The sequence below is a fragment of the Lissotriton vulgaris genome, chromosome 10 (genome assembly GCF_964263255.1).
Source record: "Lissotriton vulgaris chromosome 10, aLisVul1.2, whole genome shotgun sequence".
In the NCBI taxonomy this organism is placed as follows: Eukaryota; Metazoa; Chordata; class Amphibia; order Caudata; family Salamandridae; genus Lissotriton; species Lissotriton vulgaris.
In genome coordinates this window covers 423530584-423558232 of record NC_141698.1, presented here as the reverse complement: position 1 = coordinate 423558232, position 27649 = coordinate 423530584, and the positions used below count along the sequence as shown (strand labels likewise).

At 42.0% G+C, this 27649-nt stretch overlaps 1 protein-coding gene across 1 annotated transcript in view; it reads right to left on the bottom strand.

The window, feature by feature from the left end:
* The window catches only part of RAB40C (RAB40C, member RAS oncogene family), a 198760-nt gene that overhangs the window by 143660 nt on the left and 27451 nt on the right, over window positions 1-27649 (bottom strand). Inside the window, exon 2 of the mRNA XM_086941279.1 lies at window positions 15484-15850. Coding sequence (XP_086797405.1) covers window positions 15484-15637 — 154 coding nt within the window. The 5' untranslated portion in view covers window positions 15638-15850. The remainder of the gene's footprint in view (window positions 1-15483; window positions 15851-27649) is intronic.

The window sequence follows — 27649 nt, the reverse complement described above, 5'->3', positions numbered from 1 at the left end:
AAGAGAGGGAGAAAGAGAGGGAGAAAGAGAGGGAGAAAGAGAGGGAGGGGGAGAGGGAGAGGGGGAGAGGGAGGGGGAGAGGGAGAGGGAGGGGTGTGGGGGAGAGGGAGAGGGAGGGGTGTGGGGGAGGGGGAGAGAGAATATATATGTATAGGTGTGTGTGTGTGTTGTGTGTGTATATATGATCAAAGAGTAGGCACGAGGACCCCAGTTAGTTTTACCAGACGTTAGGAGAAGCATGATGAAGAATCAGATTGATAGGCAATGCTGCTACTTCCAATGCTACTGAATAAACCAAGAAATCTAAATTGAGGGATAAATATTCTTTTTTGTATGTGTCTGTAATAATAATTGAATTATTATTGGACTTCTCTGATACATTATCCAAACCATAATCAATTGTATTAATTCATGGAAGTGGACTGGCCGAAACGTGACAACTATTTCTAAAGAGGAGTACACACCAAAAACAGAAAAGAAATGAAATGAAATGGCAACTCATAAAGTGCGAACATTCACCCGAAGGTGTCAAGGCGCTAGCTCATCAACTGAGATTAACTAGCCGATTCATGGCCCTGTGAGAGGTTAAATAGCCAGGTCTTCAAGGCCTTCCTGAAGGCCGGCAGTTGTGTTTCCTGTTTTAACTTTAGAGGAAGGGAGTTCCAAAGTCTGGTCGTACCGACCAGAGAGCTTCTTCCACCCCATGAGGATTTTTTAAACCTGGGGATTATCAGACTGTGAGAATGGGAAGAACGAAGATTGCGAACAGATACATAAGGCTGTAGATTATGTTTAAACAAGTACTGGCATAGCATATAGGTCTTGCCTTTGGGACCTTATAAGTATTTAGTGATGCAGCACAATATCCTTGGTGCAACAGCATCAACTGTTGCATGGCTAAACACTTATAAGGTACCAAAGGCAAGACCTTTGGCTATGCCAATGCTCGTTTCTCCTCCTATCAGAGAAAACGCAACTTGGTGCCATCGCTTTCTAAAATATGTTAAATACAGGAATGTTTAGCAATACCTTCCAATTCATTTTTTAAACCAGTGGCCATCTTTTACAAGTTAAATGTAACCATTATGCATGTACAATACGTCAATGTACACCTCCACAGGTTAACCACAGTTAATGAACCCTGTGTCTGCTCAGTGCTGTCTGATACAGTATCACAAACACAACTACATAATCAGAATAGTGGCATAGAAGGGTGCCATGTGCTGTGGTGCAAACTGGGGAAATTGGCTCCCCATCCCTTCGTTTGATATTGGCAGTAAAAAACAGCTACAGGCGGGGTGCGTTGGACCCCTTAGACTGAAGGGCTCCGGGGCCACTGCACCTTCAGTACTGTTGATAGTTACACCCCTGGAACACAAGCTGTTTGTGTTTGCCAAGGCTGAAAGACAAGCTGTACTGATCATGTGAATGATGTCTTCAGAAGAGTGGAAAGTAGAAGAAAGCACCCTTGTAGTTTATTTACCTATGAATAACTCACTGTGCTCCATAATTTAATTCTGGCTGACACTGACACAGCTAATACATAATCTTGTGTTACACCGAGACAACTCCCTGGGGAGTGTCCTGCTGCTCAAACGATGTATACACAAATACATTGACGCAGCAGGAGAGGTGCTGCGCTGAAGTGATTCACGCTGCATCTGCACTCTTTGAAGTATGTGCATGCTCCGTGCATCTGTCTACCTGGAGCGTGCGGAGAGGGTCTTCGAGCATTGTGCAGCCTGTGGGGTGAAAGGACAGTCAAGGCTACCCAGGGCCAAGCCGCTGCAGGACGAGTCGTCAATCTGTACACAGCGCTGCCTTAAAACACTCAGAATACTCTATCGAGATAAGGGGTGGTGTGAGGGCTCCTGAGGGGCACACCTTCAACACACAGTGGGAGATCAGTTTAAAAACACTGTCAAACCTGAGGACCCTGCTGGATAGATACAAAGATATGCCTTTCTCAGTTAACATAGCGTATACAGACAGCGTATACGTGGCAGTTTGGGGCCACGGAAGAGGTGCAGTCCGTGGGGTGAAGTCCTGGGCAGTGGAATGATGAAGTGTGACCCAGAGATGTACTACAAACACAGAGCAGCGTGTGAAAAGTATAGTATTTTATCCCACAGCAGAAGTAGTTGTACGTGTTTTCTGTAGAATTAAGATTAGTTAGTCGTCCAACAATGGAGTAAGGCTTCCTTTAGACCATATGACGTAATTCGGGTTATGACGTAAAACAAAATGTACAGTTGACACGCTTCCAGTAATAATTACAAATATGAAAGTGCAGAGCATTATTAGGTGGCACGAGGCGACACAAAGGACCAATAAGAATGTGCCCTGGCACTTGTGGGTAAACAGCTTGCATTTGCATCCCGCACTCGTGATTGGCACTTCACAACAGTATTCAAAACCTAGGGTTAGACTGACTCTGCCATGGATGCTCTTTCTTACATGCAATTGTAGGAGTCCATGTTCGCGCATTAGACCGCAATGCAGTAATTTATGCTGTGATTAAGGCGCGAGGCTCACCTGCCCGTTCTTTGTCGGGATAACCGTGGGAAGCATCCGACGAGCTTTGGTGGGAAAAAGAAGGAACACACAAAGGAGAAAGCAAGGAAAAGCATGCACTATTAGGAGTGGTGACGCAAGTGGAGCGCATGAGCGTCATTGCAAGTGCTACCTTGCCGGCCATCAGCTTGCTATTACACGCAGGTGTGCGCACTCTAGTGCGCGTGATAGTAAGCTGGTCACCGGGAAAGCAGCTACTAAATGTCTCAGCCAGACCAGTGCATGCGCTGGATCAGGCCGAGACCTAAAAAGCACGGCCCAATAAAATGCATGGCCTTAAAAGCAATGCAGAGAGCCTTAAACTCAACCCTCCTCCTCACCGGCAACCAGTGTAGTTCCTTAAGCACTGGTAAAACAGATTTATGTCTTGTGTTATTCAACAGAAGACATGCAGCTGCGTTTTGTACAATCTGTAATTTGGACAGGCACTTCTTCCGAAGGTTGATAAATAAACCGTTACAGTAATCAGCTCTTGATAGCACCAGAGCCATGACCACTAATTTCCGCAGTTCAGCCGGAATGAATGGAAGAATCCTTCACAGCACATTTAGTGTGAAAAAGGAAAGGGCTGTGACCTGATTGACATGATCTTCAAACGAAACGATAGAGTCAAATAAGATTCCCAAGTTTCTCACCTTATTTGTGGGCGTTGGTAATGGGCCCAATTCTGACAGCCACAAAACTGGTCACCAAAAATTAGTATGGCCTCCAAAAAGTAGGACTTCAGTCTTACTGGAGTTCAATTTCAAGCAATTGGCGGCCATCCAATCCGCAACCTGACGAAGACAGGTGTGAAACTGTACAGCAGTGTCATCAGGGGAGCCTGTCACAGAGACTACAATCTGGGTATCATCGGCATAGGAAATAGCCGAGAAACCCAGCGACCTAATTAGTCTTGCCAGTGGTGTGATGTATATGTTAAAAAAGGTCGGGCTTACCGACGACCCCTGAGGCACTCCGCATGGCAATGTAAAATTTGGTGACAAACTCACCAAGAGCCACACATTGTTCCCGATCAAATTTAAAAAAAAGTAGTAATGCGAACGCTTTCTCTTTGATACGATCCCCTTTAAGACTTCCAGTAATTTTAGATGGTTCACCGTATCGAATGCTGCAGAGAGGTCAAGCAGCACAAGTGCTGCATTGCTTCCTACATCAACGGTCTTCCTAATCATTTAGACACTGTGATCAGTGCGAATTCGGTGCTATGATGCTTTCTGAACATAAACTGGGTCGCATCCAAGAAAGCGTGCTTCTCTCCGATGCAAGGATCACCAACCTAGTCACATTATATATTCAAAACACGAACATTAGACAATTTTTTGAAGGAACATAAAAGTGCACTGCCTCATGACGGACCCAACCTCTTATGCATTATTGTTCATGTATGTGAGGACAGCATGTCTTGCGTTTTTAAAGTCACTAAATTAGATTTAAAACAAGCAGTTATGAATCCAATATTTATCTATAGCTACAACTAAGAAGTGTTTGGATGAATTAAAACACAATTGAACAAGAGTTGGACATGCACGCAGAGTTACTGACTGTGGGCTTGCCGACCCACACTCGGGTCCAGACTTGTACGTTGAGAGTGAAGTTGTGGAAACTCTGGCCCGTACTCTGGTACCGAGGACACTAGAGCAAGACGCTCTTATGCCGATTAAGAAAATTACACAGTATTGACAAATTCGGAATCTCTACTCATTCTTTGGGAGAGAGACTATGGAGTACAGCCCCAAGGAAGTCGTAGGGTGACACACCCACTGACGAAAACACGAGTTGGCTGGCAGAAGAATCCGAATTCCATTACAGAAAATATTGAAGAACATAAGAATGATGGAATGACTCTTATTTGTGTTCATATAACATTCCGTGTGCTTGGAGACTGATGTTTAAATATCTTACCTCTGAGTCAGGGATGACATCCTTTTTCTTTTAATTTAACACACACACAGCTCCTTGTGTACGGTCTCTTGAGCTGCTAATTCCCTTGATCTCCCCCTATTAGACAAATAGGTTTAAGTGTAACTTTATGTGGCAGAATGTGCATGGGCTGATCTGTAATCACAAATGCAAAACAATTATAGGACATGCCTGGAACTAAACATACAGGCCAGTCAGTCCTCTTTCCCAGAGGGTAAAGTGCACAAGGCCTCTTCAGTTTACCCCAATCAGCAGTTAGTATTTTTGTGACGACGTGTTGCTCAGTACTAGCTGTGCATTACAAGAGCATAGCTTAAAGGGCTGAGCAGTGTGTCACACTAACCACATTGACATTAGGAATTTTGGTTTACAAATGCGCATGTGCCAGCAGAATAAAGCAAAAGAAGCCATCAAATCAAGGAGAAGTGATGCTTGGGGTCTGCCGATCTTACTAATGGTAAAGGAAAAGGCAATATCGCTAGCTTAATACAATGGGGAATTCTTACAATTCACTATTGGAAAGAGAATACTAGCTCAGGCATGCTGGCCTGGTAGCTATGGCTGGAATGTTCCTGTCGGCCGCAGAATCAGGTCTTATTTGCCCATGGCAATCTGTCAAGAGCGGCATTGCGGGACAAAAAAAAATAGACGTAAATTCAGCTTGATTGATCACCAATGGCTGAGATGAATTCCAGCATTCCGTCTACCACCTTGTTATTTACTGCAGAAGTATAGTAAAGCCTAGATAGGCAGTCGGAGTGAACAAAAATTAAACCACAGGCTCAATTATACAAAAAATTAGTTCCGATTAAGCACTGGCTTCCTCAGACAGCGACAGGTCTTATCAACATCACTGGTTACATATTACATAATAATTCTGACTTTTTGAAACACATTCTTTAAAAAAACACTTTCTCTTAGAAGTTCAAGATGTTATTAATATATTTCAAATAAAGGCTTTCAACAGGTGGTCTGTAATTTAATAGATCTCAGATTTCAATGTGAATTACAAACTTTAGTCTGATGATTATGAATCTATTTTACCATACTGACTTCAATTGGTCATCAACTCCAGGCTATACACTTTTGCTTTTTTACAATAGCACACTCCTTAAGGTAAACAAACATAAAATGCTTCTCTATCAATACCTTAAAAACTCCATACCTCTTAATCAATTACAACCAAGCTAGACAGTCCAGTATTAATTTCTCCTTATCAGATCAGTAATAGCACTTGCTTGTATGCCTTCACCTCAAGCCATAACCATGTTAAAGATCACTCATTAAATACTTTAAAGATTCTCATTGCAACCTTCTGTGAACGAAAAGTCAGTCTTCAATCTTGGTCTATGTTCATTGTGTAACTTCCTGATGTCTCAATGGCACCAAAGTATCTTTTTAAGGTCCATTATAGACACCATCTTGTTAGTCTGACGGGCTGTTTAGTTTATTTTATCACACCCATTATATGTCAAACTGTCATCAACCTTTAAGTACATTGTAATGAAATCTTATATTCCATTTAACTCAGCCACATCCCTAATTAATAATCACAACAAACTTTTCCTTACCAACTTGTTTAATCATATTGCATCAGAAGATGAAAAAAAATACTACAAGTCATCAGATTCATTTATGCCGTTTTGAAGCAATGCCTAGACTATTTATCCAATATAATCTTTAGGATGTTTTACTATATCCACCTGTTGATTGGGGTGCCACTTAATCCAAATTGTGATTTTTGTTATAGCTACATAAGGTTTGTGTTTATTAAAATGTTGGGTTATTATTGTAGCCTGGTGCTTGATTTACATTCTTGACAGCAAGTTTTATGTTTACAAATAATTTGACCATTAAGCAGAAACCTGCATAGACTTATGACAAATCTGCTTTGGCAGGGGTGAAATCCTCGAATTGGTTTCCATTTAGGTTGGTAAGATATAAAAATTCACCTCTCAATAATAATTATTACAGTTCAAATAAGTATACATCTGGTTTTCTTTCCCATAACAATTTGATTTTCACTGTTAACTTTCTGCTATAATCAATTTGTATTTTACATTTTATTAAATCAGAGTGGCGTGATAATTATCAAGGAGGTCCTTTACACCTAAAAAATAACCGTTAAAAAAAAAAAAAATATATATATATATATATATATATATATATATATATATATATATATATATATATATATATATATATATATATATATATATATATATATATATAATTATGCAGGGCTCGAAACACCAGCCGGTTGCACACGTGAGCGGGTGCACGCCAAACGGGGGTGTACCCGTTGTATTTATCACAGCTTCAAACATCCACGAACCGTCTGTTCGTAAGGAAAGCAGCACACGCAGGGGGTAGTTCCACAAAGATTTATTAGGGAACTTTACAGCATAGGACGCGTTTCGCCAGAGGGCTTTGTCAAGATATGCACAGAGCGAAGGCGCTCAACTCATTTAAAACAAATCTTACTTCCGCAATTAACAATAGAAAGCAAAAGGGGACTATGTACAAGGTGGATAATCGATCGGACATCTTTAGATGGTATAATACAATTGTATTGCATACATAAACGAAGCATATACAAGGTGAATGTACCCACAAAGCTAATCGCAAGCCCCACAATGATTGACTTGGGGACTGCAAGAGTTATCACGCCCATGATGGGCACCAATGGTCCAATAGTCCTTCTTTTACATAGACGCCCTGGATGGGCATATCCTCGAACAAGTGAACAGTACTGTATCAAGAGTGCAAACAAGATATATCAAACACTGAGCAATGTGAAAAAACCAATGTCAGAGCATATAGATACATAATTATGGTATGCAAAAACCCGGGTAAAGATACTCCTAATACAAAGGCTCACAGTGTCACATCTCCTAATATAGTGTATGAAAGCACCCGTAATGTGGCTGAACATAGCAACCTCAGATAATGCCCAGGATGGGCTTACAGTACTGCACCTGTACAGAATTAACATGGGATGTAAGAGCTAACAATCAACACAAAAATATATAATCGAATATCCTGAAACTAGATGTGCTAAATGCATGTACGGACAAGAAAAGATGCTCATCAAGAATACAGTACTAATGCCATCATGGGTGTCCATCATAAAAGGTAATGCAAAAGAATCAACCCAAATGAACTGAAAGTTCTTCGTGCATGTTGAGGCCATTCGGGTGTTTGCTCTGCAAATCGATTATGTATCTGGACTCAAGCCTTCTGAGCTTGAGAAAGCGGTCACCACCCCTGATGTTAGCTGCTACACTGTCGAGACAGATGTATGATAACAGATCCCTGTTACTATTATGTTTCTTTTCGAAGTGCCTCGCTACGGGGTAGGTGACATCTTTTTTGGCAATGGCACGCATGTGCTCTAATATTCTCAATTTTACCGCATTGGTGGTACTGCCGATATAATTCAGGCCACAAGGGCAGGTGAGACAATAGATGACATATGCAGTAGAGCACGTTAGGAATTTAGTGATCTTTTTGGGTGTGGGAAGACCTGAAACTTTATAAGCAAGCGTCCGCTTGCTGTGTTTACAGGCCTTGCACCGGCCACAAGGATAAAAACCATTCAATGCAGGAAGTTTGGGTTTACTGTCAGGAGCAGTATAGTGACTAGATACTAACTGGTCTCTGAGTGATCTGGCCTTCCTGAAAGTTACAAGAGGATTACTCGGCAAGTCAGCTTTGATGATGTTATCGGACATAAGAATATTCCAATTCTTTTTGAGTATCTTTTTAATTTGCCCAGCATTACGTGAGAAAGTGGTAATTAGGCGAAATGCCCCATTGTTAGATTTGACAGTTTTCTTAGGTTCTAACAAGGCTTTTCTCTGCATCTTGTTAGCTCTGTCAAGGGCGCGAGCTAACACCTTCTCACTGTAGCCTCTTATACGAAATCTCTGAAGACTGGCCTCCGCCGCCTTCTTGAAGTCGTCAGGGCTGGAATTATTGCGCCTGAGCCTCAAAAGTTCGCCATAAGGGATGCTTTCGACCAATGGGCGTGGATGGCTACTTGTGGCAAAAAGGGTGGAGTTGCCTGCCGTCTCTTTCCTGAATAGTTTGGTTTGCACCATTCCTTTGTCATCTATATATACCGTGAGATCAAGGTAGTTGACTGAAGTCCTACTTATGTGACCTGAGAATTTTAAATTCCTGTCATTATTATTGAGTACGTCTATGAACACACTTGCAGTTTCTGTGGGGCTGTCAAGGATGATGAACAAATCGTCAATGTAACGATGCCATCCTATAATGCTGTTATTCCACTCTGGATTAGTTATTTTCCAAGGAGCCTGCTCCTCCCACCAACCTACAAAGAGGTTGGCAAAACTTGGAGCGGAGCAAGATCCCATGGCAACTCCAGAGATCTGCCTGTATAACTGTTTGCTGAAAAGAAAGATGTTATTTTTCAAACCAAAATTCATGAAGTCAAGCAATATCTTATTGTGTTCATAAAAACGTATAGGACGTTTGTCCAGAAAACTAGCCATCGATCTCAAACCATCGTCATGTGCTATACATGTGTATAGACTGGCGATGTCAAGTACCATCATGCAGTAAGTGTCTTTCCAAACAATATTGTCCATAAGAGTCAAAAAATGCTTAGTGTCTCTAAGATAAGAGGGCAATGACATGACCAACGGAGAGAGGAACGAGTCCACATAAATGGAAAGATTTTCAGTGAGGCTGCAATTGGAAGCAACTATGGGCCTTCCCGGAGGATTGACAATGTCTTTATGCACCTTGGGAAGGTGGTAGAAAGTGGGAATCACTGGACTAAGACAGCGCAGAAATAGATATTCATCTGTGCTGAGCATGTTTATATTGTACCATTTGGATATCATGTCGTGGTACTCACCCACGCTACGGTTGTAGTCTTTTTCACCCACGATTGTGTAGGTTTCTGTGTCTCCCAACAGTCGTTTCGCCTCATTTTCGTATTGTGCAGCAGTGAGGAGCACAATATTCCCCCCTTTATCAGAAGGTTTGCAGACCATGCCTGAGTCTGAGCACAGAGTCTGTAGAGCCGTTTGCTGTTGCTTGGTGAAGTTGTCGTTAGACGAGGTATACTGTTCCACCTTGCGTAGTCTGGTAAGATCTCTCAGGACAGGGTCCGAGAAGATGTCGATAGCGTCCGTGCTCATGATGGGCATAAATGTGGATGCCGGTTTAAATCCACTGCAACCTCCCTTTTGTTGGATGTTGGAAGTGGCCAGTATCTGAGTGTTAGTGACTTCTCCTGCCTGGCCCAGGTTGATTTCTTGATCGAGGCTCTCCATAGCTCGAAGACCCCCAAGATCACGGCATCTAAGGCTCTCAGTGGCACTTTCGCTCCCAGACACAGCGCTCTCAATGTGCGGTTTTGATTTGAAAAATTTGTTTAATTTCAATTTTCTCGTGAACTTAAAAACATCAATCCGAGTCTGCGCAAATTCAAAGTTCCTTTGTGGGCAGAAGGATAAGTCCAATTGAAGGATGGAATTTTCTTCAGTAGTAAGTACTTTGTCAGTTAAGTTGATGATGGTCAGATTATCAGATTTCATGGTGTGTTCCTGGTTCAAACTTAGTTCTTTTTCTTTGGATAGTTCTTCATGCTGCGTGTTACTGGTGGCAAACCTAGTGGATTTCTTCCCGCAGCCCCCCCGCCTCGTCTTCCTCTTGCTCCTTGATTGTCCGGGGGTTTGCCTCTGCTTCCTTCCAGTTGGTTGTTGCGCATGACCTTGTATTCCACCTGAAAAGAAGAAGCCTCTTCACTCCCATCTTCACTAATCACTTCATCCGCGTTAGTGTCGGATTCAGAGGTTGCAGGTTCCACAGTGTTTGGACCGCTTGCCTTTTTCTTCAGTTGTTTCCTGGTATGATCATATTTCTTGGCAAAGGTTAACACTCTTCCCATTTTGTAATCATTTTCATCTCTATCAAACTTTTCTTTTTTGCGTTGTTTAATTTTATGTTCATATTTTTTCAGACGTTTTTTGATTAGTTCACGTTTTTCTTCCAAGCCAGTCTGGTCTTCTTCCTTAAGTAACTCATCCTCAATCTCCTTGATCTGTGTCAGAGCTTTATCTCTATCACTCCAGGCAAAGCGAACTAGTATTTCCAGACTGCCTTTACAGGATGCCGCTGTGTGTTCTGCCCAGGCATCCAATAATTTAGGGTCCGGGTTCTCGTATGCTGGGATGGTATATATTCTTAGTCCACGGGGGACACGGTCAACATCGATGTAGTTTTGCAATGATGTTGCCTCCCACCACTTTCTGATCTCTCTTTCATAGAGCCGTTCTAAAGTGGCCAATTTGGAGTTTAAAGTGGTGCTACCTCCTCCAGCTTGACTAGTGCCTGCCTTTAGTGTCCCATCTGGTTTTTTCTTATTTTTAAACATCCCAAGTTCCGCCTCTCTCCTCTCTGCCTCGCTGAACATGGTGAAAGGTAGTGCAGCCGCAACTACCGATATAGAACTGGCTGTATAATTATATATATATATCTGAATACTTGGCCAGGCATACAAAAAAAAGGCCTTGTATCATCTGGGGAAGTCAATGTGTCACTCCAACCAATGTTTGAAGTGAAGTAGAACAAGATGTGCACTGTCACATTCTGTGAAAGACAGTTAGCCAACGAAAACATAACTTTTAAATAAGGGGCTCAGAAAGATGTTCATAAATGCTATACTACAGGAAGGCACCATAGAGCCTAGCATGCCCATTTAGTCCTTGGGTGAAGCAGACTTGCCTATATATGCTAAATCGGCAAAATTCATATTGAAAATTAATTCAGAGCAGAGTAATTTTTTATATAGGTTTAAATCAAGCATATATATAAAGACTGAATAAAAAGTATCCAATAGCTCACAATATGCATTCCAAATACTCTAATAATTACTGCCACTTCGTCCACACCTATAAAGAAACATCGCTGTGTTTAGCACGTGCCTAGGTTTGAAGAGAGGCTCAGAAGAAAAAAAACGGGAAATAAACACACAGATTCAAAGGACTCGAGTTGTACGGATAGTAAACTGCAGGAAGAAATCTTACTCTGAACTTCAATGATTAAGAAAAGGAAAAGGGACCTTCAACAGGCTAGCTTTTTAATAGGAATGAAAGGACTACACCCTCCAGGAAGTTAGACAATGATGGAGGTTTACAAATGACAAAGACGGATAGAGAACGACAAACAAAACACGCCTTGCTTAAACATCCATCAACCCCAGGCGCTGAACAGTAGTTTAATATTTCAGACAACAGGGCACAAAGCAAGAAGTCCAAGTCACCCCAGGACATGCTCTTTGATTCAGTACAGCATCGGCACAGGAGGATTATTAAAGGTGATGATTTTTCCACAAAACAGGTCAATAATGTCACCAATCCGTGTAGCCAGTAATAAATGGTAGTAAAATGTGTCCCACTGAAAAATTCAAAAATGCAAAATATTTACAGTTCATCAGATCAATAATCAAATGTGCCATCACACCAGGAACTGTGTCCTTGTTGTGCCTTTTTCGAAATGTAAGTCGAAGGCTTAACTTCATCAGAGGCATAGCTACTATTGGAGCTGCAGGTGCAGTGCACCTGGCCCCATTTACCCAGGATAATTGTAGTTTAGTCCCCTAACAGCAGGCAAATGAAACATTTCCCTTGCTTGCACCAGGGCCCATTGTATCCTTGCTACGATACTGAACTCCATGTCTGACTTTGTGCAGCAGAAAACACAGCAGAACTGAAGTACTGCACATCTGTATAAGTCAAACTGTCCCGCTTCATAAAATAAGTAGAAGTTGTGGATAACTAAATGCCTGTTTTGGGCTCTAAAACTTTGTAGGACCGTAGGACAACACTAAATAAGCTTGTGTGCGTGTACAGCATCACACCACAGGCAGTGCTGGGTCGTCAGAGCACTTGCTGAAGAAAAGCAGCATGAAGTTGATAAGACTAGAGCCCAAAAGCTTTCCTAAACAAATATTTCTTTAGGCTCTGGCAAAATGCTACAAGGTCTTTGTGAACGAAGGTAAAAACCTCAACACACCACTTATTAGACAAGATGGAAGCTGTAGTTTTAAATGGAAAATTGGCCCAGCTGCTTGGAGTCATTATATAGGTTACTTTACAAATTATGTAGAAGCTTGCTTTCTGTGATGGGGTTTGCTCTGAAACCCCTGTGCAACATACTATGTGAAAATGCAATCAAACACAGAGCATGTCCCAACCAATACTTTCCCTGCTCCCTATTAACCATGCAACGCTAACAATCCCCCCTTTCACCATGAAGGAAACATGCCTTAAAGGGGCATTCAGTCATCTGCTATGGTGCTCGCGCTACATGGCAAACCATTAAGACAATATTCCACACAGAAAAAAAAAACAAGGGTAATGGGCAAAGCAGACAAATTACAGTCTTTTTGCCCAAGTATTGCATAGCTATTATAACATTACACATTTATTTTTGTGACTGCAAAGTCTGATGGTCTTGATATCACTTTTGATGGCAACAGAGTATAGAAGAATAGTACAAAAACAAATGTTGCTCCTAAGGAGTTTTGAACGTTTAAACAAATGTGGGGAAACTCACAATCCATAACGAAATTAGTGCTACAATCACATTCACTCATTTGGTGCAACATTTGAATAGATACCGTGCATGGGACTGATAACAGAAACACATAGTGCAATTCCATCCAAGTACAAAAATAAAGAGCTGGTGCGGAAGGAAACTCCCAATAAAATTATTGTACAAAACTTTATGAAAATTCAACTGAATTACCAGAAATACGCATTAGTACACAAAGCTCAAAGGCCCAATTAGCATGCCACACTTTTCCACAGAAAGTCTCAATGAAACATAAAATAAGAATGTGCAAAGCCAAGAGATCTGGTCTTGGCAAGTCTGCTGTTTCTGGTCAACATATACCTAGTAACTTTACAAATCATGTGCATGCAAAATACTTTTTTTTTTTAAATAAAAGAAATGACATTGCAAAAATATATATATATGAAAGCAGAGATCGGCCGACCAGCTAATCGGTTGCAATGTCACTTAAGCACTCTATACCAGCAACTTTAAAGGAGATAGAAATCTTATCACCATCTAACCAGGCACCTAAATTGTAGCCACTATCTACCATTACTGTAAAAAAAAAAAAAAAAAAGTGTACTAAAGCAGTGAATCAGCTGGCTTAGAGCCTATTGTAAACAATATTATTGTAAACAATATCCCACGAACATGCTCTTGTGCTTATGACGCCTTGAACTAGACATCCACATTATAACTGAGGAGATACTGCAGGCTATGGCAGAACGTTTTTCAAAAATCTGCCATTTTGGTGGCTCCTAAAATGAAGGGGTGTGTTTGAGGAGGCTTTAAGTAAAGGGTCCCTTTTGCCTGACCTCCATGAAACTCTATGATCCCAAATCAAAGCAAGCCTCCAAATGAGTGCCCGTCTTACTGCCCAATCTCATTAATAAATGTTAAAGCAAAGATCCTGGCAAAGGTCCTTGCCTTCAGACTGGCTAAAATCTAATAAAAACATTAGTCTGTAAAAACCAAAGCAACTTTATGCCCAGAAACAGAAACGGTCAGTGCCCAAGGGAGATAAATGCAGCCTTGGCCAGAGCTTCGGACAGAAGTGATTTAATGCTGCTCGATATTGAAACGGCCTTTTATTTGGGTCATTAGCTGTTCATTCACCAAATTCTTCACTAGAGTAATTTCAGTCCACGATTTATTAAATATGTCTCCATTCTCTACAAGGCACCATGGGCACGGAACAGGTTTAATAGAAGCATCTCCTTTTCCTATAGAGAGCAGAGAAATATTTACTAATGCGAAAAATCTGAGCGATTGCAAATTCCCTTTCCTTACACCCACTTTTCCCCGGTCTGGAAAAAAACTTTCACTTCTGCCCTTGTCTGGAGTAAATTTCCACCCTTGTCAAATGGGGGAGATATCGGAGAAAAGTTGGTGAATTCCCATAAACATGTTACTTTGAGACTATGCACAGACTCGCATGGCATTCCAATCCTGGAACTTCCACTTACTGCCTACTTCTAGGCTCTGAATATAAATGCGGGTAAAGTAGTAAACACAGAGCCTTGCTAGAATAAAAAAAAACAGATAGAATTAGCCCTAGCATACGCAGAGAATCTATTATCAGAGTTCTGATATAATAAGACTACTGCCATAATTTGTTACCTGCAAATATTGCACCAAAATTGACAAGTGGATTTGTTTCCAAGGATAAGTAGATTCTGATGTATTCCTTACCTTGGACAAGCACATAGTTTATAAAAAATGTCAAACCTCCAACTAGCTGAATTATGTAGGCACACACTGTGTGCACACCTGCACTGGGGCCTCGTTTGTTCTAGACACCAAGAAAATGTAATTAATGAACCGGTGAATGAAAAAGGCATTGATTTAAAAGATAGCACTACACTTACTGTGGAAACTACATGACCTGAAGGAAAAACTCGAAAAGAACAGTGGCTTTTAATATTCTCATTAAAAAAGCTTCCAAAAAACAGACCTAGGTCTTGGTAATGAATTTATTATCAAACATTATTTTATGGGGTGCGCTGCTGTGTTCACTATTGAGTGGTCAAGAAACACAAAATAATTTTTGTACCATCCTCTTACGGTAAGAATTGCTTTGGCACCAGGCACAAAGTTATAATGAAACATCAACTTGAGCTTAAAAGGTTTCACAGAAAAGGGTTGATCAACAAACATTTGACTTATGCAACAGACATAAGATACAGTACGTAGGATTTAAATATTGGGTTTACCACCGTACTAGTAATTATGTAAAGGTGTGTGCTGAATATTCTAGGAAATCACAAATATTTACACAGCTTTAAATGCTAAATCCAACCATGCTTACAAAAATCGCAAAACTTGCACACTGGCTAATAAGAAATAAAAAAATACAAGTACCATAAAAGAACTATTGCTCTCAGTACTTACCATTACTGTATGCGTAAGGAGATTCAGATGACCCATCCTGCAGGCTCTCCAAGATCTCTCCTTTCCCTACATCGCTGTCGCCAACCAGTAGGAACTTGAGCAGGTAGTCATAGCTCTTCACGGGGCTGCCCTGGGTCCCCATTTTACCTTTCATTAGTGGGGTTGTACGCTCCACATGCTACACATGTGACGGCAGACCAGTGTCTAGCCCACATCCAGCTCCCAAAGGCTCCCCTGGATTAGCCAAATAGTGGGTAGGAAGCAGGGAGGAGGAGACTGCTATACAGAGCTTTGGAGGCGGAAAATTGAAGTGCTTCTCTCTCCTCTCATGCTGCTACGCTCTTCGGTCTGTAACCTCTGGGGGATCCTGAAACAGAACACATTTTCAACACTTAACACCGATCAGCATTTCCAGCCTAAGTAGATAAACCCCAAGCTGCCTCTTTTTCAAAGGTCTGCTGTTCAAACAAGTTAAAAATGTTCAGTGTACATAAAGAAACCAACAGAAATATTAAAATCTCAGAATTAAGATTACTGCGTTAACATTGTAGCTGCTAAAAATAGGAATTAGGATACTGTATCCCAAAAACAGATTGTGGACCAATCCACGGCCTCCATTGCATCACAAATTATACAAAGAAAACGTGTTAATTTAAATAAACTCTTCATTCGGGGCCTATCTCACATAAAACGAGGGGGGTGGGAAGAGGAGGTCGTTCCAGCAATAAATTCGATTTACATTTTTGAAAGAAAAAACACTGACAGATGGGCAGGGCCCTCTCCATTTCTGACAAGCTTCTCTCAAACCCCTACAGCGATGCATATTAAATATCCACTCCGGAGACGGTGTGCTCAGTTTACCCGCCGAAATTTGAGAACAAAAATATGGGGGGGGGGGGGGGGGGGGCTCATTGAAATTCATGTTGCCTTGTCTCAAGTCAGCTGGGTGCGGTTTAGGCGCATATCTCCCCCACACCCCCTCCCGTCAAACAAAGGTTTTTTTTTAAATGAATACATTAACGTAAGCATTTTGTGTTCAAAAACATGGAGTCAGTCTTCAGCAACAAAGTATTATCTGTCATTATAATTAAATCATAACGAAAGTAAACATCTACAAATTAAGGAATAATAACACCAATTACATCAGTAATTTTCTGTGCTATAAGTAAAAACAATAAATATATTGAAATTAAAAAAAAATTATATTATATATATTGAAGCTCGTTGGTCTCCCTCACAGCTCGGAAAGAAGACTTGAAGCACTCCGGGTATGGCAGCAGATTGTATTTACTGCATACGGCAAAAGATGACAGATGCGTTTCAGACAACAGTCCTTCCTCAGTGTGTATATATATATATATATATATATAAACCGTGAATGGAGAAGGGAATAAGGAATACAGAGGCACTTCATATCTAGTACTGTAGAAAGAACAGAAATACAGTTACTTTCCTGTCAAGCTGGCCCTATAGGAAAAGTATCGCAATTATTATACACTTAATGCATAACTGCTCTCTGCTCTTACACTGCATTAGTAAAACGTGCCACACTTTTCAGAATACAGATGTATTCCTAATGCGTTTTAAAGACCGGGCTTTGTATGAGGCGCCGTGCAGCAAATGAAGGGGCGATACTATTATGCAGAAAGGTGTCGGTCGTTACTCACTTAAATCCTAAAAGGACGCCTCGCCTGGTCGCAGCGCTCAAGCACTAAATCTCTGTGAATGACCACATGCATCATCAGTGATCGCCGAGAGAGTGGAAGAGGCCCCGTCCTTGCTGCGCTTTAGTGGAACGCAAATGGGCCGCTTGGAGATCTCCTCAGAAGCCGGGGCGGACACCGAAGGACCGGAAGCCAAGTAAAGAATACAAGGCTAAGTGGGGAAGTAATCACCCGGCCGCCTCCCCGCCAGGAGAAGAAATAACAACCCTCGTTGTGTCCAGACCCTGATGAATGGAGACTCCTGCCTCGGCGATAATGGGCCCCCCGCGCCGATTAGCATTTCCATCAGAATGAAGTGTGGCTTAATCCCTCTCGGGGATGACACACGGCGTCATGATGGCAACGCGCTCGACCCAGAAACTCAGAGGCTGGGTCTGTGAGGAAAGTGCAACTCACAGCAGCGCAGCCTTGCCGAGTGGTGCTGGGTAATAAATTAGAAACAGCAGTACCAATGACAGATGACTTTCAAAGCAAGGGGACGCAACAACGACTCGCACAGTTGACATGTGATGGTTCTCACCAAGTCTGCATAGATAGGACTGGGACACACGCTCTTGTGGTAAATCAATGAAAGTTTTACATCAAATATATCAGAAGACAAAACGTGACCGTTGACTTAAATACAACTTCCCAAAAACTCCCCAGTCTGATGTAGATCTAAAATCCTACATCGCTGGCTTAAAACAGAGCTTCCATAGTATAAGGCGATCTTTTTTGCCTCTTCCTTATCCTGTCTCTTCCTTCTTAAACGTGTCGCCCTAACTAACCACATCCACCGGAACACTATTAGATACACAGTTGTAAAGCCCTTAATCCAACAATCGCAAATCATATATATTCTTTTATTTAGTGAAATAAATTATCAGGGGATTCCATATATTCGATCACTTGGAGTCAGGGCCAAGCAGACTGTGTGTGATTTTTTCTCCTATTTTCATTCCATCTGCCATAGTTTATGGAACCAACGGGCTATCCCTGGCATTTAATCTGTTCTGCCCTAATGGAGGCTAATGGCTATCCTTACTGCTCCTTATATGTTTAAGAGAAGTGTAATTTTATTCAAGTCATCTAGTCTAGGACCTTCACTCCCACCAAGGTTAGCCCAGTGTCCCTCAGAACATGGAATCCTATGACCCCTTCGATAAGTCCCAACAACTCCAAATATCTGGACAAATGCACTCTCACACTAAATTTGCAGGAGCGATCCCAACTTTGTGTGGCACCTTCAACAGCAGTCTATGGCGGCTAGGAAGACCCAATATATATTTTGTGGGGTTATATACCACTAAAGTATGATTTTATAGGTTGATTCACTGTAGGAGATACTTGTGGGTAGAGGAATTGCAGCTCATATATCCATACACTCCATTTGTTTTGGGAGGATGTTTTGACCGTAGGTTTATTTATCTGGAGGTTTTTCTTTATGTTTGAGGTAAGGCCTGAGGAGCAATCATATTTTTTGACATATGTCTTGAACTCCGTAGAGGGCTAGTGCCTGCTTTTCTATTCAGCGGCAAGAGACTTCAGAGACGTAACTGGAGATAATGCATCCCATTAAATCTGTTACCCAGAAGTCTGATTCACATTCCTCAAAAGATTTTCTTTGGGTTCACAGATAGAGATCTGAAAGCATTGTGTATTATCCTTTCTTCCATCTTTTGAAGGCTTCTCCCTTACATGCTGGGCGAAGACATGATTCTGGTAGATATGTGTGTTGGGTAAAGGGAAAGAGGTCAGGCCACCCTTCATGAATACTCCATTTTTGATCTCAAAAATAGTTTTTACTGGGGTTGCCAGCTAGGCATTCGTCTGGCTATCATTCCAAATGCCATAGTAATCTTCCTACCCATTTATGCACCAAGAGCCATTTTATGTCCATCTCCCCCAATCTGCAATGACCTGCACATAAGGAGTCTGATAATATTTAATTATATCAGGGCACGCTACATCTCCTCTCTCCTTTGGTTCTAGAAGAATCGTTTTGTTAGGCCTAGCCCTTCCTTCAGCCCATATAAACCCAATCATTTAGTTGTAAAGGTCAAAAAGCCTAGACTGGGAGGGATCTGAATTGGGAGAGTGGAGTAGAATAGATATTGGATGGCATTCACTTTCAGGACGTTTACATGCCCTGGCATGGCTTGAATTATGTGAACCAACTTCAAAGAAACTCTAGTATTTGGCCTTTTAGATGCCTCTCGTTAGAGATAGGAAAAAATTAAACAAAACAAATTTCCGCCACGTAGTCAATATGTACCACGTGAACACCGGGCAAGAATCCCAAACCAAATTTATTTTCTTTTTTTAACTCAAGTTATTAACGATTCAAGTACACGTGGACAAACAAAACGACTGTTACGACAGTGGATACATGATAACAATATCTACAAATATACAAATTTTACAAATATACAACACTTATACAGATGAATCAAGCAACATCATTGAGCAAGACACACAAAACACAATACAAAATTCAGTGAACAATATAAATTGTGATAATATACAGTGCAAAAAACTTTAGGATTTACAATAAATATATGACCAGTCCATCGGACTAAGGGACCATGGGACAGGCGGTGGAGATGGAATGAGAAGCCTGCCTGTCAACCAAGTCTGTGGTTAAATGTTTTGAATGGGTTGCTCAACTAGGATCCAAAATAATCGGTAAAGTTCTATCCTAGGGGCACCCTTGATGTTTGCCACAGGGTGGGAGTGTCGACGCGTTTCGAACCAGCGTTATTACAGGTTCTCTTCAGGACAGGGACTGGGGGTCGTGATTCTGTAAAAAATATACAGAGTGGGTGTCAATTGTATCTATCATAGTACTGTTACAAAATAAGCTGACTCCAGGGAACAAGGGAAAAAGTGATTACCTGCACAATGGCAAGGAATAGCAGAGGTGTCGGTAAATCTCAACCGGACAAATTGTTCTGAAACAACAAGTGAGAGAAAGAGGGGGGGCTTAGCGCGGTTGCACACCAGGGGGCATGGGAGAATGCGAATGAAGGCATGGTGTAAGATATTTTAGGAGTCCTACCTGTACTTCACCCAGGAATTATGCTGAGGGTGTGGTGCCTGCGCAGCAGCGCACAGTCGAGGTGGGAGACCGCTCACATGTTCAAGCGTCTATGTTTTATAACTGGGAATCATAAAGGAAACAACGTGCCCAGAGTAAGTGTCCGATATGCCGAGTCTGCGAGCACACTGATAACAGTTATAGACCCAAATGGACAAAAGCCTACCTGAAGTAACGTCCACACCAGCAAGCGGTTAGTTGCTTGTGCTGGAACCTGTTACAGAAAAAGCGTGAGCTTAGATTAAAGACAGGCTGGAGCGTGGCACGCTAGGAATTGTAAAGGAAAGCGCGTCCCATGTACGAGGAAACACTTACTTCTCGGAGGAATCAATCCGGCGTTTCAGGAGGCAGCGCAATCAAGCAGTGAAGCGCCGCGCTCAAACACCAAACTAAAAAAACGGCGCAGTCAGAAGGTCAAAGGGTGTGACTAAGGGGGCGCCCCAGGAGGATGCTGGTAATTGTAGTTAAAATGACTCCACTGAGACGCGTCTCCGTGAGGGTGGGTTTGAACGTTTTTTTACATTTTAACATCTTACCACGTAGTGTTGTAATGCGGCTAAAATTGAACAAGTCATACAAACAGTTGGACGTGTGATTACAGAGGGTAGATTTAAACGTTTTTCGACATTTAACATCTTGCAACAGAAGCGTTGTAATTCGGCAACATATTTCTAAATAAAACAAGTCCTGCAAACAATGGACCGTGTGATTACACAGGGTAGATTTAAACATTTTTCGACATTTGACATCTTGCAACAGAAGCGTTGTAATTCGGCAACATATTTCTAAATAAAACAAGTCCTGCAAACAATGGAACGTGTGACTACAGACACCAAATGCAGTTGTAATTCGGCAGCAGTTTTATAAAAAATGAAACCAGCCCTGCAAACAGTAAAACGTGTGCCTGAACCAAATTCATATATAATTCGCACACATGGTATGGGGTCAACCTCTTAAATAGGCGAGGGGTCCTTGCTCTCATAGCAAATGAGTAATCTACACATAGACCTCAATGGTCTCAAGGGTACGTGTGATGCTGACAGTTCGTGAAGACACATCAATCCTGTGCAAGTAAAGGAAGATCACTATTGCAAACATTCTATCATCCACACCCTGGTTGCCTCAACGCGCTGAACACAGAAGATTGTGCAAACACACAAAGTGACAGATTGGGGAATTGCAGAAAGGTAGTTCAAAGTAGACAACCAGCCAAGCTCAGCCAAAAAAATTCAGTTCATAAGCTGGTAGATTCAGTCATTTCATTCAAGCCCGAGTTGGAAGTGTCAAACTTGAGTATGAGGTACGCCTCTTTTTGTGATAGGCGGACGTCTGGGTCACCGTTGCCACCCTTGATGACCGCTAGGACGGTCCATCTCATGTCCTGACTGGAATGTTTTTGTTGAACGAAATGAGAGACCATGGGGGCCGTCATGATTTTGTTGTTAATTCTTGACCGATGTTGTATGATTCTCTGGCGCACCTCCTGTGTGGTTTTGCCAATGTATAGCAGGTTGCACGGACATAATATGGCGTACACAGTGTATTTGGTCTTGCAATTTGTGTGTTCGTTGTGCCGCCAGAATTTGTTTCCATCCGTGAAGAGTGAGCCTTCCATTGTGAGATCACATACGGAACATGTCCCGCACTTACGGTGCCCAATGACTGGGCTTGCTCCGAAGATGGTACTTTGGGAGACCTTTTTTGGAGGCGGTCTGGTAGATGTAATCATTTGGCCAATGCTCCTATTCTTCTTGAGTGCAAAGAGGGGGACACCTATGTCGGGTAGAATTTCCTGCACCAAATGCCAACTTTTTCTGATGATTTTTTGGAGTTGGTTGGTGTGGGGTCCAAAGGTGGAAACACACACCATCCTCTCAGTCGTGGGCCTCGTTCTTTTTTCCAGGAGGTGATCCCTAGGTGTCCATCTAGCCCTCTTCATGGAGTGATTCAAGAGTTTCTGGGGATACCCACGCTCTTGTAGCCTTGAGGTGAGACCCAGGCCATGCATCTCAAACTGGTCGATGGTAGTGCAGTTTCGTCTCACTCGGAGGTACTGGCCATAAGGGAGGTTATCCCTTAGGCTCCGCGGGTGGTAGCTCTTGTAATGAAGAGCATTGTTTTTGTCCGTCTTTTTTTGGTACAACAAGCACAACAACACATTGTCTCTGACTGAAATTTCGACATCCAGAAATGGAAGAGATCTTTCATGGTAGCTCAGACTGAACTTGATATCAGGACTCCTATTGTTCAGCCACACGTGGAATTCTTCCAGTTGTAAAGATGTTCCGTTCCACACACACCACACGTCATCTATATATCGGAACCATTGTCCAATGCAGTCTCTGTAGGGGTTGTTGTTCAGAACAAATTTTTCTTCGAATTGGCCCATGTACAAGATAGCCATTTCGGGGGCAAAAGGGCAGCCCATGGCTGAGCCCTTGATTTGGAGAAACATTTCCTCTTCGAAGGTAAAAAAGTTCTTTTTCAGAGTAACAGTCGCCAAGGAAATTATGAATTCGGTAGGCACTCGGTGAGGGCGTGGTCGGCTGTCCAGATACAGTTCCATTACATCTAAGCCATCTTGTTGTGGTATCTGTGTGTATAAAGAAGACACATCCATGGAAACTAGGAGTTGACTGGAGGGATCAAATGGAAGGCCTTCAACTTTGTTTATGAAATCCATGGTATCCCGCAGAAAGGATGGTACCTGCGTCACAAGGGGCTTCAAGAAACATCAACAAATTTGGAGATGGGCTCAAACACAGAGTCTTCATTACAAGAGCTACCACCCGCGGAGCCTAAGGGATAACCTCCCTTATGGCCAGTACCTCAGAGTGAGACAAAACTGCACTACCATCGACCAGTTTGAGATGCATGGCCTGGGTCTCACCTCAAGGCTACAAGAGCGTGGGTATCCCCAGAAACTCTTGAAGCACTCCATGAAGAGGGCTAGATGGACACCTAGGGAACACCTCCTGGAAAAAAGAACGAGGCCCACGACTGAGAGGATGGTGTGTGTTTCCACCTTTGGACCCCACACCAACCAACTCCAAAAAATCATCAGAAAAAGTTGGCATTTGGTGCAGGAAATTCTCCCCGACATAGGTGTCCCCCTCTTTGCACTCAAGAAGAATAGGAGCATTGGCCAAATGATTACATCTACCAGACCGCCTCCAAAAAAGGTCTCCCAAAGTACCATCTTCGGAGCAAGCCCAGTCATTGGGCATCGTAAGTGCGGGACATGTTCCGTATGTGATCTCACAATGGAAGGCTCACTCTTCACGGATGGAAACAAATTTTGGCGGCACAACGAACACACAAATTGCAAGACCAAATACACTGTGTACGCCATATTATGTCCGTGCAACCTGCTATACATTGGCAAAACCACACAGGAGGTGCGTCAGAGAATCATACAACATCGGTCAAGAATTAACAACAAAATCATGACGGCCCCCATGGTCTCTCATTTCGTTCAACAAAAACATTCCAGTCAGGACATGAGATGGACCGTCCTAGCGGTCATCAAGGGTGGCAACGGTGACCCAGACGTCCGCCTATCACAAAAAGAGGCGTACCTCATACTCAAGTTTGACACTTCCAACTCGGGCTTGAATGAAATGACTGAATCTACCAGCTTATGAACTGAATTTTTTTGGCTGAGCTTGGCTGGTTGTCTACTTTGAACTACCTTTCTGCAATTCCCCAATCTGTCACTTTGTGTGTTTGCACAATCTTCTGTGTTCAGCGCGTTGAGGCAACCAGGGTGTGGATGATAGAATGTTTGCAATAGTGATCTTCCTTTACTTGCACAGGATTGATGTGTCTTCACGAACTGTCAGCATCACACGTACCCTTGAGACCATTGAGGTCTATGTGTAGATTACTCATTTGCTATGAGAGCAAGGACCCCTCGCCTATTTAAGAGGTTGACCCCATACCATGTGTGCGAATTATATATGAATTTGGTTCAGGCACACGTTTTACTGTTTGCAGGGCTGGTTTAATTTTTTATAAAACTGCTGCCGAATTACAACTGCATTTGGTGTCTGTAGTCACACGTTCCATTGTTTGCAGGACTTGTTTTATTTAGAAATATGTTGCCGAATTACAACGCTTCTGTTGCAAGATGTCAAATGTCGAAAAATGTTTAAATCTACCCTGTGTAATCACACGGTCAATTGTTTGCAGGACTTGTTTTATTTAGAAATATGTTGCCGAATTACAACGCTTCTGTTGCAAGATGTTAAATGTCGAAAAACGTTTAAATCTACCCTCTAATCACACGTCCAACTGTTTGTATGACTTGTTCAATTTTAGCCGCATTACAACACTACGTGGTAAGATGTTAAAATGTAAAAAAACGTTCAAACCCACCCTCACGGAGACGCGTCTCAGTGGAGTCATTTTAACTACAATTACCAGCATCCTCCTGGGGCGCCCCCTTAGTCACACCCTTTGACCTTCTGACTGCGCCGGTTTTTTAGTTTGGTGTTTGAGCGCTGCGCTTCACTGCTTGATTGCGCTGCCTCCTGAAACGCCGGATTGATTCCTCCGAGAAGTAAGTGTTTCCTCGTACATGGGACGCGCTTTCCTTTACAATTCCTAGCGTGCCACGCTCCAGCCTGTCTTTAATCTAAGCTCACGCTTTTTCTGTAACAGGTTCCAGCACAAGCAACTAACCGCTTGCTGGTGTGGACGTTACTTCAGGTAGGCTTTTGTCCATTTGGGTCTATAACTGTTATCAGTGAGCTCGCAGACTCGGCATATCGGACACTTACTCTGGGCACGTTGTTTCCTTTATGATTCCCAGTTATAAAAACATAGACGCTTGAACATGTGAGCGGTCTCCCACCTCGACTGTGCGCTGCTGCGCAGGCACCACACCCTCAGCATAATTCCTGGGTGAAGTACAGGTAGGACTCCTAAAATATCTTACACCATGCCTTCATTCGCATTCTCCCATGCCCCCTGGTGTGCAACCGCGCTAAGCCCCCCCTCTTTCTCTCACTTGTTGTTTCAGAACAATTTGTCCGGTTGAGATTTACCGACACCTCTGCTATTCCTTGCCATTGTGCAGGTAATCACTTTTTCCCTTGTTCCCTGGAGTCAGCTTATTTTGTAACAGTACTATGATAGATACAATTGACACCCACTCTGTATATTTTTTACAGAATCACGACCCCCAGTCCCTGTCCTGAAGAGAACCTGTAATAACGCTGGTTCGAAACGCGTCGACACTCCCACCCTGTGGCAAACATCAAGGGTGCCCCTAGGATAGAACTTTACCGATTATTTTGGATCCTAGTTGAGCAACCCATTCAAAACATTTAACCACAGGCTTGGTTGACAGGCAGGCTTCTCATTCCATCTCCACCGCCTGTCCCATGGTCCCTTAGTCCGATGGACTGGTCATATATTTATTGTAAATCCTAAAGTTTTTTGCACTGTATATTATCACAATTTATATTGTTCACTGAATTTTGTATTGTGTTTTGTGTGTCTTGCTCAATGATGTTGCTTGATTCATCTGGAAAAGTGTTGTATATTTGTAGATATTGTTATCATGTATCCACTGTCGTAACAGTCGTTTTGTTTGTCCACGTGTACTTGAATCGTTAATAACTTGAGTTAAAAAAAGAAAATAAATTTGGTTTGGGATTCTTGCCCGGTGTTCACGTGGTACATATTGACTACGTGGCGGAAATTTGTTTTGTTTAATTTTTTCCTGTCCAGTCAACCTGTTCTGTTTTCCCTGTTGTTGAGATCCAGGCTGGGCAGACGTTGGATCCAAAACCTTTACTGTTCTACAGTCTCGTTAGAGATGGCATTCTTCTTACAAGGAAGGATGGTGCAAGGTATTCCTATTTTGATGGAGTCCTTGAAAGATGGAATGTGCAATAAGGTATTCAAGGTCTTATTATGGTATGGTATGCTACTCAACACATCTATTTTTGCATGTCTATATGCAGTACTGGAAATTGAAACATTTACTAACGGAACCCATACATTGGGTGCCAAGGTGTGGCAATGGAAAAGGGTGGTGTCACAAGTGGCGAATCATGAAAAGTCATGAAAAGCATACTCTGTCAGTCAATTTATACATTTTTTTTTTTAACAACCCTTCAGCTAAGATATAGGCACTAAGGACAAATGTGACAGTAAATATTTTCTGGCTTACTCAAGTCACCAAGAGGCTACACTTTAAAATACCTTGTTGGGTCAAGACACCTGCACCCCTGCTATGCACATTTTTGTCATCAATGATTTCTTGGTAAATGATGCAGTGATATTATCAGTGATGTCATAGAAGAGGTCACAAGTGATGTAATATGTAAGCTAATTAGCAGTGCATGGCGAGGGCAGGAGTTATAGTTACCTTAGGTCACAAGTTATAGTTACTTGAGATAACTGTAACTGGTGAATTTCTCGGTTTTCTTTTTAGTTTAAAACATTACATTGTTACTGAACATATCACCTGAACGGATTTATACAATATTACAAAACCACTTTTTCTGGACTAATAACTAGCGTTCTGCCAAATTTGATGTAATCCGTTCAGCGGTTTGGGCTACAGCTGCGTCTAAAGTTTCTATGGGCAAATGTGATTTCTCTTAGCACCTGCTTGGCTGATCTCTCTGAAACTTTCCATGCACAAGCTAGTCAAAAATTAGTACTTTTTCTGAAAGTTACATGGAGATTTATCAAACGGCACCCAAGTTATTTGCAACACACACACAAAAAATTCCTATGAAAACACCATCCTAACTATACCTACCCAGTGGTGACTGCAACTGGGTAGCATATCAGGCCTCGAAAAATCTACCTGCCCATTCACAAATGAGTAAAATTTTATCAGGTTGAGCTATTTTTAGTACATACTGGTCCCATCTGGCAAGTAAACTTAGGCTGGAAAGGAACAGGTTTTCTGTTTATTCAGAAAGTGAATGAGCAATAAAGAGGCCATTAAATCGTGTTTTTATCTTGACACATTTGTGGTCTAGTGAATGAAAAAGGTCAAATGTCAGCTTGTCTTTTAACTAATTGCTGCTTGGAAAATGAGGTTTATTTTTTGCTCTCTTACTAGAGTTAGTGATTTTGTCAAGTGACCGGTCTGAAGAGGTCAGTTATTATTCTCGAACACATAACATATATACAAATAGTCTGTAAATTAATATTACAAATATTTCAAAATTCATCAGGAATAACAGAAGCATATTTTTTGTAATTAAGAAGTGTGATGCAAACAAAGAGTTAAATAGGAGCAAAACAAACCAGAAAAGCTCTCCAACATCCATCAGGGGTAACAAGTGCTACATGAATGCAAACCTTACTTCCCCTTTCATCCCTCTGCTATTCTTCTTAC